Source organism: Brachionichthys hirsutus, chromosome 4, assembly GCF_040956055.1.
Source record: "Brachionichthys hirsutus isolate HB-005 chromosome 4, CSIRO-AGI_Bhir_v1, whole genome shotgun sequence".
In the NCBI taxonomy this organism is placed as follows: domain Eukaryota; kingdom Metazoa; phylum Chordata; class Actinopteri; order Lophiiformes; family Brachionichthyidae; genus Brachionichthys; species Brachionichthys hirsutus.
Window position 1 is genome coordinate 8,123,729 of NC_090900.1, and position 17,167 is coordinate 8,140,895.

The 17,167-nt window shown below is 42.0% G+C and overlaps 2 protein-coding genes across 2 annotated transcripts; one reads left to right on the forward strand and one right to left on the reverse strand.

Moving 5' to 3' along the window:
• Positions 1 to 1,181: 1,181 nt before the first annotated feature.
• LOC137918103 (cyclin-O) lies at positions 1,182 to 2,814 on the reverse strand. The gene is made up of 3 exons (XM_068760851.1): positions 2,470 to 2,814; positions 1,890 to 2,075; positions 1,182 to 1,805 (listed from the first exon to the last, which is right to left on the reverse strand). The coding sequence occupies exons 1-3, from the start codon at positions 2,812 to 2,814 to the stop codon at positions 1,182 to 1,184; spliced, it is 1,155 nt and encodes a 384-aa protein (XP_068616952.1).
• Positions 2,815 to 4,531: 1,717 nt separating this feature from the next.
• On the forward strand, positions 4,532 to 16,446 carry tut7 (terminal uridylyl transferase 7). The gene is made up of 28 exons (XM_068760738.1): positions 4,532 to 5,105; positions 5,433 to 5,581; positions 5,940 to 6,062; positions 6,188 to 6,365; positions 7,086 to 7,174; positions 7,572 to 7,623; positions 7,731 to 7,800; positions 8,002 to 8,128; positions 8,217 to 8,336; positions 8,433 to 8,567; positions 8,648 to 8,825; positions 9,082 to 9,725; positions 9,898 to 10,048; positions 10,383 to 10,469; positions 10,570 to 10,670; positions 10,793 to 10,850; positions 11,354 to 11,457; positions 11,568 to 11,657; positions 11,762 to 11,875; positions 12,921 to 12,998; positions 13,086 to 13,263; positions 13,374 to 13,421; positions 13,515 to 13,606; positions 13,694 to 13,809; positions 13,907 to 14,106; positions 14,246 to 14,319; positions 14,424 to 14,487; positions 14,953 to 16,446. The coding sequence occupies exons 1-28, from the start codon at positions 4,700 to 4,702 to the stop codon at positions 14,997 to 14,999; spliced, it is 3,873 nt and encodes a 1,290-aa protein (XP_068616839.1). The 5' UTR covers positions 4,532 to 4,699; the 3' UTR covers positions 15,000 to 16,446.
• Positions 16,447 to 17,167: the final 721 nt, after the last annotated feature.

Sequence of the window (17,167 nt, forward strand, 5' to 3'; positions counted from 1 at the left end):
GAGCCTTGTTGGCCCTCAGCGCTGGAGGCACCTGTGTGGTCGACACCGTGTCAGCAGGTCGAGATGCCACGCGTAATGGATTATCAGCGAGCCCCTCAAGAGAGCAGGCTGTTCGGTACAGTTCAAACAGTGATAAGCAAAAATAGTGGAAGTGACCGCCCAGCCTGCAAGGGACGAATATCATCTGTGCATGTGAGTAAAATCTGAAGGAAGTCTCCTCTTCCACCCCTCACATTTAAGATTCATTTAAAGGCTGAGTTATTATTTCTCAGCGTTTAAGCAGTCTAATAAAGCAGTGATCGAACTTGATCTGCACTATATTTATTTATTATTTGTTTCAGCATGCAGGATGTTGATCTCGAAAAGCCGAGGAACTGTCTATGAATGTGAACTGAAATTATTTTTTGAAGTATAAGAAAATGCCCCCCCTCCTCACTATAATAGAATATAAATTAATTATAGTACATTCAGACTCACTGAAATCTCATACCTGGAAAAAGTAAGACTTAACTGCACTGTGAAAACTCAAAATTGTCTTTATAACTCATAAACTGATGATAAACTCTTGTTTCCAAATTGTATAGATCAATGAATTTGGTGGTAATTCTTAATTTTAGATTCGGGAGATCTGAGTGGCATCATGGTTTTAATTAAACTGTGATTAGAAGTTGCGACATATTTTTGTTTTGACACACTGGAAACTGTTTCCTGGTTGTTCGGGTTGTTGTAAAACGGCACTGGTGCATACTTCAGTGAATTGGGTTGTCAACTATACCAGAAAATGTATGACACATGGCTTCAAATTCTATTATACATTCAGAGACCAACACAAGTTCATTTTGTTATTTATTATATGATTTAAAAAAAAGATTTCCTTCATTAAGGAGGCTGCAAGAATAATTACACTTATCAAACTGCAGTAATTCACTGCATAGATACAGTAAAAGCCTTGTGGACAAAATATTATAAACAGAATATATTAATATACTTCAATAATATAAAAACATCTGTAAAATGTATGCTCAGATGTAAAACATTCTGTTTCAAACAACAAATAGTTTGAGGTATACAGGTCTGCAGAAACAGACTAAAAAGGAGAAAAATAAGAAATAAGTTGATACAAACGGACTAAACCAAAGTGGATTGGGTTCAACATAACATCTGAATGCTGACACTTTATTTCACATGTTAGAAATCAATATTTCCTGATTTAAAGACACCAACAGCTTCAGGTTGTCTTTGCATTCCTGGGCCAGACTGTATGTTTCCTCTCTCGTAGACAGGAAGTGACCCTTAACAGAGGACAGAGCATTGACATCAGATTGCTCGTGGTTCCCAGATGATTGAGCAGAAGCTGGTCGGATACATAGTTCATCCACAAAACTATCCCACATATCTTCCTTGGACCGCAGAGTTGTTTGACCAACAAGGCCATGTTCAGTTTCCAGTAAGTCCCTGGCAACCCACAGGGCACAAGCTGCAGTCAGAGACGGCGGATATTTGTTGAAAGAATAGTCCGCTAGACTCAACTCGCACACTTTCTGTGCAAAGTTGCTGCACTGCCCGGGTGTGTTTGCGCCTGGAACCGTTTGTCCTAACCCGTTACCACCTGCGTCCTCAGATGCAACCTGGGCTGCCCCGTTGCAGTTGGTGTAATAGTCCAAAAAGAAAGCCAGGGTGGGGGTGTCAAGGCAGAAATTGAGACGTAGGAGGATGACACACTCCAGGTTGCAGAGCTGCTCCCTCGTGAAGGCATCACAGCAGAATGACAGGAGAGTGCAGATCCGTGGTGAGCACACCTCCACCTGTGGGTGATACACAGAGAAGAGGGTGGAAATACACAATCTCTTGCTCAAGGATTTGCCATTCTCAACGGAGGTACAGTATACCTGTTTACTGGCCAGGAGGAGTGCAGTGACACCCAGTAGCTGGAAGCAATCAGTCGCCACTGGTGTGGATGCCAAGAACCTGTCCATGATGTTCACCGCCAGGCAGCAGCACTCGAAGGACAGACGGAAATGTTTGTGCACAGGGATCAGCCAGCTCACCAGGGTGCACCGCGCATCAGCAGTCAACTGCAAGCAAAGCAGAGTCTGAGCAGCAGGTCGAACGCACAAATAGTTCCGTGCTCGTTTTTCATACGTTCATCCACTGCTGTTGTGCTACTTCTGCAAAGACCTTCAGGAGACTGTTAAATATAAAGTAAGTCATGAAATAAGTCACCATATTGAGATAGACAGTTACTCAATAAATGATTCAAACAATGAAACTGTGAAATATTATTATCATATAATTTTTTTTTTTTTTTTTTATCTTTGAGGGAGACTAGAGTTATTGGGCTGCAGATGTTTTCAATGTATATCTGTCGATTCCATTTGAATATAGAACAACAATTAAATGACTTGTTGTACAAGTACCCGATAATCCATATCACCTTGAACGTTTCATTTAACGGGTTTTACGGCGTACCTGTGGCTGCCGGGCCAAGCTTCTGCAGGGGTGATAATGCGCCTCCTTCTCCCTCTGAATCTGGTACCCGACGTCGCCATACTGCAGGTACCAGGTGGACAGCGGTCCCGCTGGCGGCTCACCTGGACGACGCGGGGACGCGTCTATTCGAACCGCGGATGAAATCGGTGAGGATCCCAAATCGTCCTCGAATCCCGAGTCACTTATTTTAGACATGAGGACTTGCTTCCTGCGCCGGGCAGCCTGACGCCGCCGCACAGGTGTTGCAGGAATCGCACTGTTTGATGTCCGTCTGCGCTTGTAAAGAGTCCCGAGGCCGCAGTCACCGTTCGCAAAAGTCACCATTTCCTGTGTTGGTAATGTTCAAAGCATGGCCACCATCCGTCTGTCTCACAAAGCAGCCGGTGCGCTGGATGGTGAAGGAGAGTTCCTTCTGGTGACGTCAGCTTTCCCGGGGTCTTCCCCGCTCAGGCAGGGCACCTTTCTCGTGTTTCCCCGGGGGACAGAGTGTAAACAAAAACCTAATAATCCCTGTAATAGGCATTCATTCTTCTAAAACTTTAACCTTATGCCATATTTGTTTCTGTATGTAAGTATTTTAATGAGACAAAAAAGAGAGACATTCTTACCAAAAGAAGTCAAAATGTTTTCAAAATTGAAATATGACTTAAAGTTTCACTGCAACATGGATTTCACGTTTGCTTTTGTATCACTCGGTAAAATAGAAGTTGCTTTTTCACTTGTGGTATTGTGTGCAAAAGTCTGACCAGTCTTAGACATTTTGAGACTACATAATGACTTTTTCAACTGTGAAATGTACATATTTGTAATTTATAGGCTAAATTAAAAAAAAAATGTTATTATACTGCAGATTAACAGAATAAACACAACAGAGACAAGAACTCACTGGGGGTGTGCCTTCCTTTGACAACGCCAGTGTCAATAAAACCTAAGAACAATGAAGATGATGACAATGACACTGGGATGATACACTGTTTATCTAGCTGCTCTAAAAGCATGTTTAAAAACTGAGACAAGTCAAAAATCGAAAAAAAAAAGTAGTTTGTCCCAAACGCTCTTCCGTAGATGAGCACGCTTTTGCGCTGGGTGGAACCATGACGCGTTACGTCTACAAAACAGAGCCCGGACGTCACCTTTCAAACTCGAATGTGAAACTAGCGATAACGCCAAGTCAGCCCTGAACAGGACTTCAAGTATGTTCTCCGTGCAAGTACACGAGGTATTCAATGACGTTCTAATTATTTATAGCTAGGTAGTGCTGACGTTACGTCGGTGGCAGTTTTTGCTGCAGCTGTTGGCAGAACAGATGCACAAGAAAACTATAAATAGTCAGCAAAGCTAGCTGTTGTTAGCGTTTGCGTAGCTAGCTGTTGTTTGTCTGCGCTGCTAGCTTCAAGCTAAACATCAGAAGCTAAAAGTAACTGCAGTCTGGCTGTTAAGCTGTGTCTAGTTAACTAACGTAGAATTATACGAAAATACTAATTTGTACACGGCGTTTAATTACACGAGTGATTAATGAATGTGCGTTTCTCTCAAGCGGGAGAGGTGAATTAACGCTAGTGGCGAATGAGACCGCAGGAGCTAGTTAGCTAGCTTATGCTAACCCAATTTCATAACAAGTTCCTGAAGTCATTTGGATTGCTCGGCGAACGTCACAATCTTCCATCTAATTTAAGTCGCTGGCTAACCTTATTTATAGCTACGTCCGCGCGTTTTTAGCAACTGCTATTAGTAGTACTATGGCGAAGGTAATTTAGTGATATTTGTGGTGACAGAACGGTCACTAACGCGTCCCACCCACAGGGGTGATAATTTCTCTTCAGAATTGCATTCACTACCAATAATCAATTGAAGGTTAACCGAGAAATCAGAGATCTATGCTATAAGACACTAAATGAACACATATCTACACGTCCATAACAGCTTTATTTGTGGGTTCAACATAAACAACCAGACATTCTGTTCTGATGTCTTTATTCAGATGCAAATTACTCTGCGACAATTTGTGACGAATTACAACGCTTTGTAATTTGCAGCCAACGGGAGTTTCTGCGCAAAGAAATATAAAACAGCTAAAGTAGCATGCTGCTATTTAAAGAAGTGGTTTCTTCCAAAGTTTGACAGATGGTCCCTTGGAGGATACAGTTTCACGAGGACATAAGGATGGAATAACTGAACATTTAATCCTTCAGTTTTAGCGTAAGTGAAAATGGAAAACTCAGGCAGACCTTACCGAGGAGCTAGGCAAGGTGGCCGGGAGAGGGGAGGAGCGACAGAAAAGACTGAAAGCTGGAGGACTCAGGACCAGGGTCAAGGACAGAGCTTCAGACCTGAGGGAAGTCACCAGGGTGGGGGCTACCGGCTTAGTCCCAAGAAAGGAGGTCTGGGGCCGCTGAGCTGCTCCCCCGGTGTATTCAGAGGTGGACATAGCCCTTCACAGAAGGGTGACGGCCAATGGTTCTCAGGCCCTGAGAATAGCGGTGGGAGTCGAGGAGACGACGCGGGAGAGCGCTCGCAGCAGCAGCCGCACTGGAGGAGTAGCTCACACGGAGGTCCAAACGAGGACAGGGAGCAGGGGAGGAGAGGGACGACTGATGAAAGCGCTCATAATTCAGGTGAGCAATTGAAAAACAAACTGGTAAGAGGAAAGTGGCTTTTTCGTTTTTACATTTTCTCACCTAAAATTAGTTGACGGCAGTCGTCAATCTCAGAGGGCACTTTTACATCGGGGTGCATTGGGATTCTTTACTGTACGGTTCCTATCTGTCGCAGGAAATGGCTTCACTTGAGGGTTTTACTTGTGCAATACTAGCCAAATGTTTGAAGACAGTTCAAAGGGAGTGTGTATCAAAATGTTCGACCGTTAGTGCACGAATTGTTGCTTTAAAAAAAACTCAGTGATGACACAGTGGACACATTTTTGACAGTTCTTCCTTCCAAAGGGAGAAAATGGAAAAATGGATACAAGAAGAAAACCTTTGCTGAAGCGAACAGAGGCCTTGAAGAGGTTCCAGCTTCAGCCATAGACATGCACGACCTGCGAGAAGCTGAGAGGCAGCTCAATAGAGAGGATATTTTCTGTCTGACAAAGGTACAGACTCGGCGTGGTACCCAAAATAATGTTGACCTTGTGGATCACTTTTAGTTGTGAGTGAGAGGATGTATGTTTATTTTCAACAGCATGCTAAAATGTCTGCATTCAGGTTCTTTGTTCTAAGACATTAGTTTGGAATTATTTTAGTGTTTTCTGGTTCTATTTTTATTTCTATTTTTTTTATGGACCGGTGGAGTGAATCATAAATGTATAATCCAGTTAGCCTCTCGGATGATGAGAAGTGAAATGTCTTCAAACCTGTCAAGTCCAGTCGCTTTTTATTGGGGAAACATCTATGCTGCCTTATGTTTTCTGTTTAATGTATATTCTTTCTTTGAATAAACACCAAAAACAGGTGCAGAGGTCCCCCAGCAACCCCGGTGCACTTTACACGTGCACTTTGTGTGACGTTGTCCTGGATTCTCTGTCTGTTGCTTACAGGCATATCGGAGACAAACGGCATAAGAAGAACGCTCGGGTGAGAAATGCTCTTTATATGCAAATCAGGATTTTCCTCAGATACAATGAATGATGCTCTAGTATAGTCGGTAGTATGCTATAATCGTCATGAACCCCCCATTTGTGTCTGTGCGTTTGTTATAGGAAAGGCAAGAGCAGGTGATGCTGACTGAGATCCTGCCTCCTGGTCCAGAGCAGATCCGTGCCGTGACGGCTGCACTGGAGGCTGTCGTACGAGAACGTGGGATGAGTGACGAGGATGTTGAAAAGAGACTATTTGTTGTTGGCATCATGGAAGACCTCCTTCTGTCCGTCCTGCCTGGTAGGTCCCTCAAGGGGAAAGTGTTCACTGAAAACGTGATGAGGCAGGAAGTCATCTAGATACTGATGTTGATTTGTAGAGGACACACTATTTGCTCCTGTGTCGTTTCTCACAGGGAGTTTAGGACTTTCTTTGCTTGTATTATTATGATATGGTTCTTTATTTTTGTAACACATATCTGTGCATTTCAGACAGCCAGAGTAGATTGCTCCACATTAGCTGTGTGTGTATTTGAATTCAGTTCAGCCTCTCATTGAACTTGGGACTTATCAGAACGTTTTGTTCTCTCTGTATTATCTTTGTGGAGTAACCCCTCCCCCCCCTCCAACCTGCATACAGGTTGATGAACCCACTACTTAATCACAAAATGTGTGAGAAGTCAACTCTGCTGAGAAACTGTTCCTCCGATCGGAGCCGAGTTGCATGTACATTTCCTCCTGGCTCTCAGGGACTGACGGGGAACTTTCCCCCCTACTCCAATGTTTGGCCATCCTTCCACAAAAATCTGCAAAAAACATGCAGTGTTTGGCTGAAGTTGAATATTTTAAAAGATATGGGATTACTTTGGTATATTTTCATTACACCCTGTGTGCCATTTTTGTTTGACCTTGGACATAATCTTTCCATAGTAAAAAGTAGTGTTTCTTTCTACAGGAACGTTTTAAGTGTTCATCTGATTATTCTGAGATTATATCCCCTCTGCCATTCTTGCATCCACAGACATCAGACTCAGGCTATATGGATCATCCTGCTCCAAGCTTGGATTTAAGGATTCTGATGTCAACATTGATATTCTTTTTCCAATTCATGTGAGTTTGAGTTTGATGATGTGAACAATTTATTTATTTTCTCCAACCTCTAGTTACTTAAACCTAAATGGCTGTGATTAAATAAATCAGGCACACAAGTTACTTGGTACAATTTGGGATACAGATCACTGATGAGACATTGGTTAAAATGGTAAATGTTTTATTGTCTTTATTTAAAATTGGTGTTAGATATTCTTAGAATCAATATGTCCAGTATGATTTTGTTGGGACAACTATTATTAAATTTTGTTATGGTTTACAATTATTTATCTTTTTTTGTACTTCAATCTTACAAGTTAATTGTTTAGAGGATATTTCTATGAAGTTTGTAAGAGCCACCACATTTTTATAACCTTTTTATATTTTATGGATGCTTTGAAATTGAATGTATTTACAGATGCATCAGCCCGATGTCTTGTTGCTGGCCAAGGAATCTCTCTCTGTGAGCCGTGAGTGAGCTCTTATTCATTCAACGGAAGATTCTCTCATAGGGGAGTCAGTCATGTGTGAGATTGTAGTGGAAATAAATAAAAAACCAAGCTTGTTGTGTCCCCAGCTCTCTTTGTTGATCTGGAAGCTGATTTTCATGCCCGGGTGCCGGTGCTCATCTGCAAAGAGAGAAACAGGTGGGCACCTCTTACTGCATTATGTCAAAATAATGAATGGAATTCTGACTTGCAGAGATATAAAAGTTGGCCGTTAACCAAGATTATATTCAAGAAAGATTTTTGTTTACATGCAAAATGGAAACTGCTTACATCAGGGTTTCAGAAGCACCAGAGCAGTAAACCTTTAATGAAAATGCAATCTGTTGTTTTCCACAACAGTGGTCTTGTCTGCAAAGTCAGTGCAGGAAATGAAAATGCGTTCCAGACTGCCTCCTACCTCTCTGCTTTATCCTGTCGGGAGCATCTCCTCCTCCCACTGGTTCTGGGCCTCAGATGTTGGGCCCAGGTATGTGTCCTGTTGATACCATGACTTGTAGCTCACAGTAATCTGACGAAAAAAGATGCATCATTCTGTGGTATTTCTTTTGGCTTAGATCTGTGTGATTGACCGTGCAGAGGAAGGTGGGCTGCCACCATATGTCTTCGCACTTATGGTTATCTACTTCTTACAGCAACGCAAAGATCCCCTCTTGCCTACTTACCTGAGACATGAGGTGTGTTTCTTTACATCCTGGGTCTAAATGTACATGCTCATGTTGATATTATCCCCTTTTTACACTTTACACACCTAATAACCTGATTATTTTTAGATTAAGGTGTTTTCACTCAGCAGACTGTCAGAGTTCAGTTTCACACACGTGGAGGATGGACATTTACACTGGGCTCATAACCCTTCCTCTAAAGAGTCATCAAAGCCAGCACAGAGCTCCCTTATGAAGGGAAAGGTAATGCTAAACATTCCATTGCAGGTTTTTATCTGAATAGTTTGGTGTTTGAGTCCTGTCTTGATGCGTTTTCCTTCTAGGTGCCCCTGGTATTTCAGACTCCTCGCCTGCCCGTGGAAATTGGGCTTCTTTGGATTGAAATGCTTCGCTTCTATTCGCTGGAGTTCAACATGGCCGATAATGTCATCAGTGTGCGGACCAGTGCTGTCCTCTCCCGAGAGATAAAAGACTGGCCAAAGAAACGCATTGCAGTGGAGGGTCAGAAGCTTTCTTTGTTCGGGTAGTGGGGAAACAATCGCTCAAATATTGATTATGTTGATACTTTTCTATGTTCAGGTGTTCATTCATTCACTTTTTCATTCTGTTCCATGCTTTTTACAGTACTTACATTTTGTCCCAACCCTTAAAGGACATTTTGTCTGTTGTTTTGGGAGTTTTGTTGATGGGCTGATGATTTGTTAAATGCTAATGCTCTGTGCTAAGCATTGTTTAACAATGGCTGTCACTGTTTCAGACCCGTTTGCCACCGTGAGAAATGTGGCCCGCTCCGTGAGCAGCCAGCAAATGTATGAATACATCCGCCACTGCTTCAAAACCACATACAAGTACTTTGCACTGCCTCTCAATGCACCGGCTTCCAGTCGCAAGACGCAAGTCGCGGATGAGAAGCCTTTGAATGAAGATACGATGCTGGAGTTCAGTCAGCTCGGCATTCAGTCGGAGCACGCTGAAGAAAAGCGTCCCGAAGACTCTGATTGCATTATTGAGGAAGAGGAGGAAGTTGAAGAATACAGTGACTCTGATGAGAGAGATAAGGAAAAAGTGGACCGAGGCAAAAGCGGCCTCTCTGAGGATGAGGAGGATGAAAATGTGGATATTTATGCGGAAACGTGTAACAGGCGACATTTGGACAGCTTTACCACAGAGGATGAGGACATTTTCCCAGTAGATGAAATCTCAGGGGGGGAGCTTCTGTCTGATGAGGAGGGGCCAGATTTTGACACTCCCGGCTCGGTGGATGAAGATGAGGGAGAGCTGGAGACTGGGAATCCTTCATCTTCAGGGGATGGAATAAAAAATGAGAACAAGGAAAACAAAACCCCAAAACAGAGGGCACAGTCCTATGAGTTTACCAGGCAAGCTTTCACAAGAGGCAAGGTGAATGTTGTCTTACTTTTATGAAAGAAAAAACAACCCAAAAAGCTGGAGGCTATTTTTGTTGATCTGTATGAATACAAGTTGTCGGCGACTGAAGGAAACGAGACGATACTTTCAGCGAATAAACTTTATGATATGCCTAATCTAAATGAAACTATCCTCAATCTCCTAGTCACACATGGTTGTGTGCAGCTTGTGCAAACGTGATGGACATCTAAAGAAAGACTGTCCAGAAGATTTCAAGAAGGTGCAGCTGGATCCGCTGCCCCCACTAACCCCAGCGTTTCTCAGCATCCTGGACAAAGTCTGCGAACAGTGCTCCAGTGAGTATCCTGCGACTGATGTGTTGTCGCATTGATCAAGTGTTCCAGTCAGTCAATATTAAGGTTCATGCTTACATCGGACCGTCATGGAAAGTGATGACTTCAATTTAACTTGTAACTAAACCCTCAGTTTGCCATTTTTAGTCTCATCTAGCCGTTGTAGGTACCGGCTGTGCAGAAAGAGACTGATCAGAGTTGCCTCGGAAATACAACAATGTCTTTTTTACGAAGTGTACACATTTATTCCTTCCGACATCCTCTGGACTGATCTGGTTAAATAAATGAAAACTAATAAAATTGGCCGCTGGTTTGATCTGAGTATGGGTCTCTACAGCTGACTTCGCCCCAGACGAACTGGAAGTGGATGTGAGAGAGTGCATCCTTCAGGACCTGGAGGCTTTTATCCGGCGACATTTTACTGGTGAACTCAACCGCCAGCTTCACAGTTATCATCTTTGTGGTGTCCAAGTTAAACTATTAGGATAATCCACAAGACTGACAAATCGTGTTTTCATATTCAGGAGCTCGGCTGCAACTTTTTGGGTCTTCCAAAAATGGTTTTGGCTTCAGACAGAGTGACCTAGACCTCTGTATGGTGCTGGAAGGGCAAGAGAGCATAAATGTGAGTCATCAGTTGATCATAGTGCAAGATTTATTTGCAATTACCTTATGTTTTGATTTGTTGTTGCTATTCGGTTTTTAATTGTAATAAAGAATATAATGCAGAATTAATTTTCTCCACAGGATGGTATTTGCATTACTATAATTGAAAGCCTGGCACGACTTCTGAAAAGACATCAAGGTTAGTAATCGGTTTGGGACATTTTATTTCTGCAGATCCAAGGACAAGCATTTGGCTCCAAAAAACAAACCCTACCTTTAGAACCACAGTTCAGAAATGGGAAAACCCTGCTTAACAAATTTTAAACTAGCGTGATTACGCTAGTTTACTGCTGCTAGTACACATCTGTGTATCAACTCCTGCTGCTGCTGATGTGTCTGTACTTGTATGGTTTTTGTATTTTGTCATTACTGTTAGATGTAGCACGACTTCACCGAGAAACAGTCCTAGTCAGTGAACACTCACTGACGATGGCAATAAACTACTTCTGATTCTGATTTAAATGATTGGGGGGCGGGGGGCGGCATTCTCTCAGTGGCTCACAGCAGAATTAATTGTTTTAGAAGGGATTTTCCCCACAATTACAAAAAATGCAAAGTATGATTGAAGATAACGAATGTGTAAAACCTGAAATATCAAAGCACATCGTTTTTCTTATTTCTACATCTGCACCTTGTCACCAGGGGTGAGGAACGTCCTTCCCATCACTACTGCAAAAGTGCCCATTGTGAAGTTCTACCATGTTCAAACTGGCCTGGAGGGAGACATTAGCCTCTACAACACTCTGGTAGAACCTCTATAACTTTTCTTCATCTCCTTTCAAATCTGCCTTTACAAAAGAAAGCAGCTTCGCTTTAAGATATTTCCAAATGATCTAAGACCGACGTCTCTTCTCAGGCTCTTCACAACACGCACCTGCTAGCTTGCTATGCTGCCATTGATAGGAGGGTGAAGATCCTCTGTTATGTCATGAAGGTTTTTGCCAAAGTGAGTATGCTTTGTGTAGGGTCCTGGTATGTGTCTGGCGCTGTAGCATTAAGTTTTAATTTTGATCACATCAGTATATTGCATGGTGTTTATTCCTCTTACAGATGTGTGACATTGGGGATGCTTCACGCGGCAGCCTCTCGTCCTATGCTTATACCCTCATGGCGCTGTTCTTTCTCCAGCAGAGGAACCCGCCAGTTATCCCTGTGCTACAAGAGGTAGTATTTGGAGCGGTGTCATTATGTATTAAAGATCTTACTGAAAGTCTGTGTCGGCGCTCAGTTATCCAGGTCGAGGTAAATCAAGAAGAGCCAAGAAAAATGAAAGCTGTCAATCAAGTCCAGTCGATTCTCTTTTTGCTCTTCTTAATCTTACAGGAACTATAAATTTATCTCTAAACACATCTTTAGTTTGAGCATATTTAATGTCACAGAATATTTCTGTGTTCCCTCCTGAAACATCCAGTTTCCCTTCAGGTTTACATTCTAAACATCACCAATCTGCAATTTTAGAGCCCTGAGGATTATTTAGCATTCAAATAGCTTTCTGTTCATGGATTGTTTTTTTGGTTGTGATGCTGCCTTGTTCAAGAACAGATCTCTTGTATTTCATTTGTAATGCCATTCAAGCAGGCAGATGGATTCTGCAGCCAGTAGGAAGTGGGTTGACAGGAAGTTTTGATACAGGCAGGTCTTTGCAGCAGAGTCTCTGTTCAATGCTACGCTTCACAAAAGGGATGTGATGCCATCATGCTGTTTGTACCTTTAGAAACCATCGCCTGCAAGTAATTTTCCTTTTATTAGAATAAAGGAATTCTGTCGCTGTTTGTTTACTGATACTATGTGTTTATATTGTCCTTTTATATGGGAATTAGACAATTCAGCCATTTTGTAATTGTTTGCCTTTCAATAGATTTATGCCTGCTTGTATTTATGCCTTTCCTTCAAATGTATTTGTATGCCTTGATTATTTTGATAATGATTTAGGACTTTATACTCAAGTATATTTCTTGTGAACTGCAGTTTCACTCATTTAATGTCACTTGGGATGGTGATAAAATATGGGAGCTCCAAACTAACGCTGGCTCTAGTGCCATCAAATATTGGTGTTTGGCTTGCTGTCAAATTGTGATTTTCAACATTGCAAGGATGCCTGTGTACCTTTCTGTTTATCTACATATAAATATTCAGTATGCAAGCGTAAAATTCAGCCTCTCTGTAACCCGGAATCCACAAACTTCAACTCCTGAACTGTCTGTTGCAGATTTACGATGGCAAAACGAAGCCAGAGCTGCTAGTTGATGGCTGGAATGTGTACTTCTTTGAGGACTTAAAAACGCTGGTGAGTGTTATATAATTGTACACATAACCTGAACATGACATCACTAAATACAAAATACAATTCAATAACTGCCTCTTCCACCTGCAGCCCAGTCGTTGGCCACAGTACGGGAAGAACTCCGAGTCTGTTGGGGAGCTGTGGCTCGGCCTGCTGCGCTTTTACACCGAAGACTTTGACTTCAGAGAGCATGTCGTTTGCATCCGTCAACATGCCCGCCTCACCACCTTCAGAAAGCAATGGGTGTCCAAATACATTGTCATTGAAGGTCAGCTTGTGTGATAAACTCCAACTGTTTTGTTTTGGCACTTGGGGGACGTCTGTGTCGTCATTAAATGTGTGGCACTAATTTCGGCGTTCCCTTGATTGGTACTGCAGATCCATTTGACCTAAATCACAATCTTGGCGCTGGGCTCTCCAGGAAAAGTAAGGCTATTTTTGTGTTGTCATTTATCAGTCTTCTTTCCTTGTCCTGCCGTTTTATGATATATATATGTTCTTGTTTTTGCTATTTACCAGTGACTAACTTCATCATGAAGGCTTTCATCAATGGCAGAAGGGTGTTTGGCACACCAGTAAAAGCCCTTCCTCCCACGTACCCCAGTCAGATGGTTGGTGCTCGTTCTAAACGCCACGTTTGGTTGTTGAAGATAAAATGTGTGATCATTGAAAGTGTGATTTGTCCTGATCTGTGTCAGGAGTATTTCTTTGATCCTGAGGTCTTGACCGGGGGAGAAGTTGCTCCGAATGACCGCTGCTGCCGCATTTGTGGAAAGATCGGCCACTTCATTAAAGACTGTCCCATTCGTAAGAAGTAGGTGGAACCACGCTGCCTTTGTGCATTTGTCACCGTTCACTTTCAGACGATTGTTTATCTGCACCAAAATAAATGTTGCTTGTTTTGTTCAAAGGCCAAAGTATAGAAAGGATGGGAAAAGAAGGCCAGAGCACCCCAGAGACAAAGTGGACGCTGGAGGAGTTGCCAAGGATCCGGTCAGGCATAATAATGAGAACTGGAGGAAGCGAGATCCACTGGACGTACGCTGCTGCTACTTGTGTGGGTCAAGTGCCCACATCAAGAAGGACTGTCAGCTGTACAGGAGCCCTGCAGGTTTGCTTTCTTTACATTTTTCCAATCGTTTGTGGTGTTTTCAATTCAAGAGAATGGAAACTAACAGACGACCATGGTAATATGGTAAGAAGGGGTGGACCTCGGTGGCTGCGTTTAATATGTAATTGTCTTTTGGCAGGTAATGGGAAGATGGAAATCTTTCCCACCACCTTTTTAGCTCAGTTCAAAAACTTGAGAGAAAAAAAGAGACAGGTGAGATCTCATTATATAACCGATGATAAAAATATTTCTGACATACAAAGTAGGAGCTTGTGTCCATGGCTACGCCTATACCTCCTCTATCTTGTGTTTTTCAGGATTCACCTGTGCAAGAAGAGCATAAGAGAACGCAACAAAATGTGATATTAAGTCCACAAGCAGGTATGCAACTTTCAACTTTTTTGAAGTGAGAATTGCCGAAGATGCAGAGGTTCTCCTTGGCAGTGAGCAGGGTGGATAGGAATAGAAATGAGAGGGACAGTGAAGGTTAGGTGTTTTGGAAACAAGGTCAGAGAGAAAAGACTTTGATGGTTTGGACATGTCCAGAGGAGAGACGGGAACTATATTGCTAGAAGGATGCTGAGGATGGAACAGGATGAGAGGTCGACCCAGGAGAGGATACATGGACGTAGTGAGGGAGGACATGAGAGTGGCTGGTGTCGGGGAAGGACGATGCAAAGGACAGGGTGAAGTGGAGAAGGGACAAGTCGCGGTACAAGCCGAAAGAAAAAGAAGATATGCTTTAAGAAGAGGGAAGCTGCTCCATTTTGTCATCAACTAGTGGCCTTGACAGATCAAAAAATATGTTTTTGCATCACTTTTGACAGTTGTTCTGCTTTCTTTCAGGCAGAACTTTGGTTCGCTCTGATCAGAAGAAGAACCCATTGGAATGAGCAGCAGCTGTGTTTCCTCTGCTTGCCCAGGCAGAGAGTAACTCAACGTTCAAAAACCCTTAAGTCTGAGATGACCTGCTGGGCCAGTGGGGAACTTGTTGAAAGCCAAAGCTAGGACACCTTCACTTGAAGCCACATAAGGCCTTTTTATGTGTGTGCCCCCCCCCTCCCCCTAAAAAAACCCTCCTGTTCAGAGGAGCTTCTTAAATTTTTTCTTTTAACAAGACAAACCAATATGTATGCACGTCATCTCTTTGTTTACCTACACTGCCAGTCAAGGTGTTTTTTAATGGTAACATTTCAAGAAATGCCTGTTGGTGTGACGTGTAAGTGATTGAGATGTGTCTGTTGCGTTACAGTACATAGGCTAGGTTTTCATAACTATCATGTTTGCACATTGTTAGCCTCACAGCATAATTGCCTAAGTCTTAAGACTCTGTCTAAGACATAGGCAATTATGCTATGATGCTAACAGTATGACATATTTGTCTTTTAAGAATTTATTTTTAATAGTTCACACAAGAATGAGGGTTCAGAAAACTGCTCCAGCTGGCGTTTACACATCTCTGTTCAATCCAGTTCACATTCAACTTAAGATAAACCAAACCAATCAACAAGTACCAGTTATGGTAATTTGTTTGATTCTTTATTCCATTATTTGTTTGAGATTTTACCCCCCCCCCCCCCCCCCCAAAAAAAAAGGTTTTTTAATTAAAAATATGCAGGGCCAGGAACAAGTGTACATTATTTTCAGTTGTCATTACTTTATCTGCAGTGATATCCACCAGTCAGTCTCTTAAATGTTGAGAATATGTTAGGAAAACAACCCTGTAGATAGTTTTTCAAGATCATTTTTTATTATTTTCTAAAACATATATTGCCCTTCAAGTTTCTCGAATTGATTCCGGCCTGTCTCTTTTTCCACACACAGAGAAATGTTGTAGCTGTTGTGCAAAAGTATAGTTTAGAAAGTTTAACACACCCCGTTCCAAATGATAGTGTCCACTGCTGCAAACACGTTTGACTTCATCTCAGATTAAATGTCTCATTTAGCTCTATGGCAAGATAAATGTATTTATTTCCTACAGCGGTTTCATTTTCTTGTAATGGTGCCACAGATTAGTAGCTGCACTGTCGGGGTTCACGCCCTTTAATTGATTGTTCATCAATGTCTCAAAGACCTGCTTATCCTTCAGTATGGCCTCTCAGGCTTCATCGCTGTCCTAATAGAGCTGTTTTTTTATGAACTTTGTTTGAATCTTCTGATTTTAAAAGAGCTTTGATTTCATGTCAGCCTTGCATTTTTTTGTTAGATGCAAATGAGATATTTGCTTTGATATTTTGGTACCCCAGTCCTATCCGGAAAGGTTAATTTGCAATGCATTCAATGTGAAAATATTAAACTAAAACCAAATCCCAGTCCGGAATATTTATTTGGAAACTCTTTGATGTCAATCTTTCCATTGGTTAAAAACTCCAACTCTGTCTTTGCATAAAACATTTTATCCAATACAATAGTCAGTGAACACAAATGCATTGTTTGTGTGTTACATTCTGAGGCATTATATTTACTCTATGACATGGGGTGCCCACAGTTTTTCAGCATGCGAGCTACTTTTAAAATGACCAAATCACGAAGATCTACCCACTAGAAAAACAAACATAGAAGTATTTTCAATGTATTGAGGATTCTTTATTAACAGTGTATGTTGATACTGCATAACACAATTTAATTAACAATGAACATTTTTTGTATTTACATCAGTTTACTTTGATGACTTGCATTGACTTGATTCAGCCAGTGATGCATAGTCCGGACAGTAGCTGCTGACAGCCAGCCTCAGGCACATTTCCAAATGTTCATCGGTCATGGTGGAACAGTACTTGTGTGACCGCCGTACTTGTGTGACCGCCGAGGGATCGTCACGCGATCGTCACGCGATCGACCGACTTTACCTTCGCGATCGACGTAATGGGCACCCATAAATACAATTATTTGTAATACATAGATTCTATGTATTACAAATAATTGTATTTATGAATTGGAAAGCTCGTGAAACTTGGTATGGTTTGCAAGACAAACTTCCTCAGCCAATATTTTGCAGTAGTAGTCCAGATGGTGGCGCTACAGCAACAGTCAATGTTTAAAAAGTCACTTGCACATACTG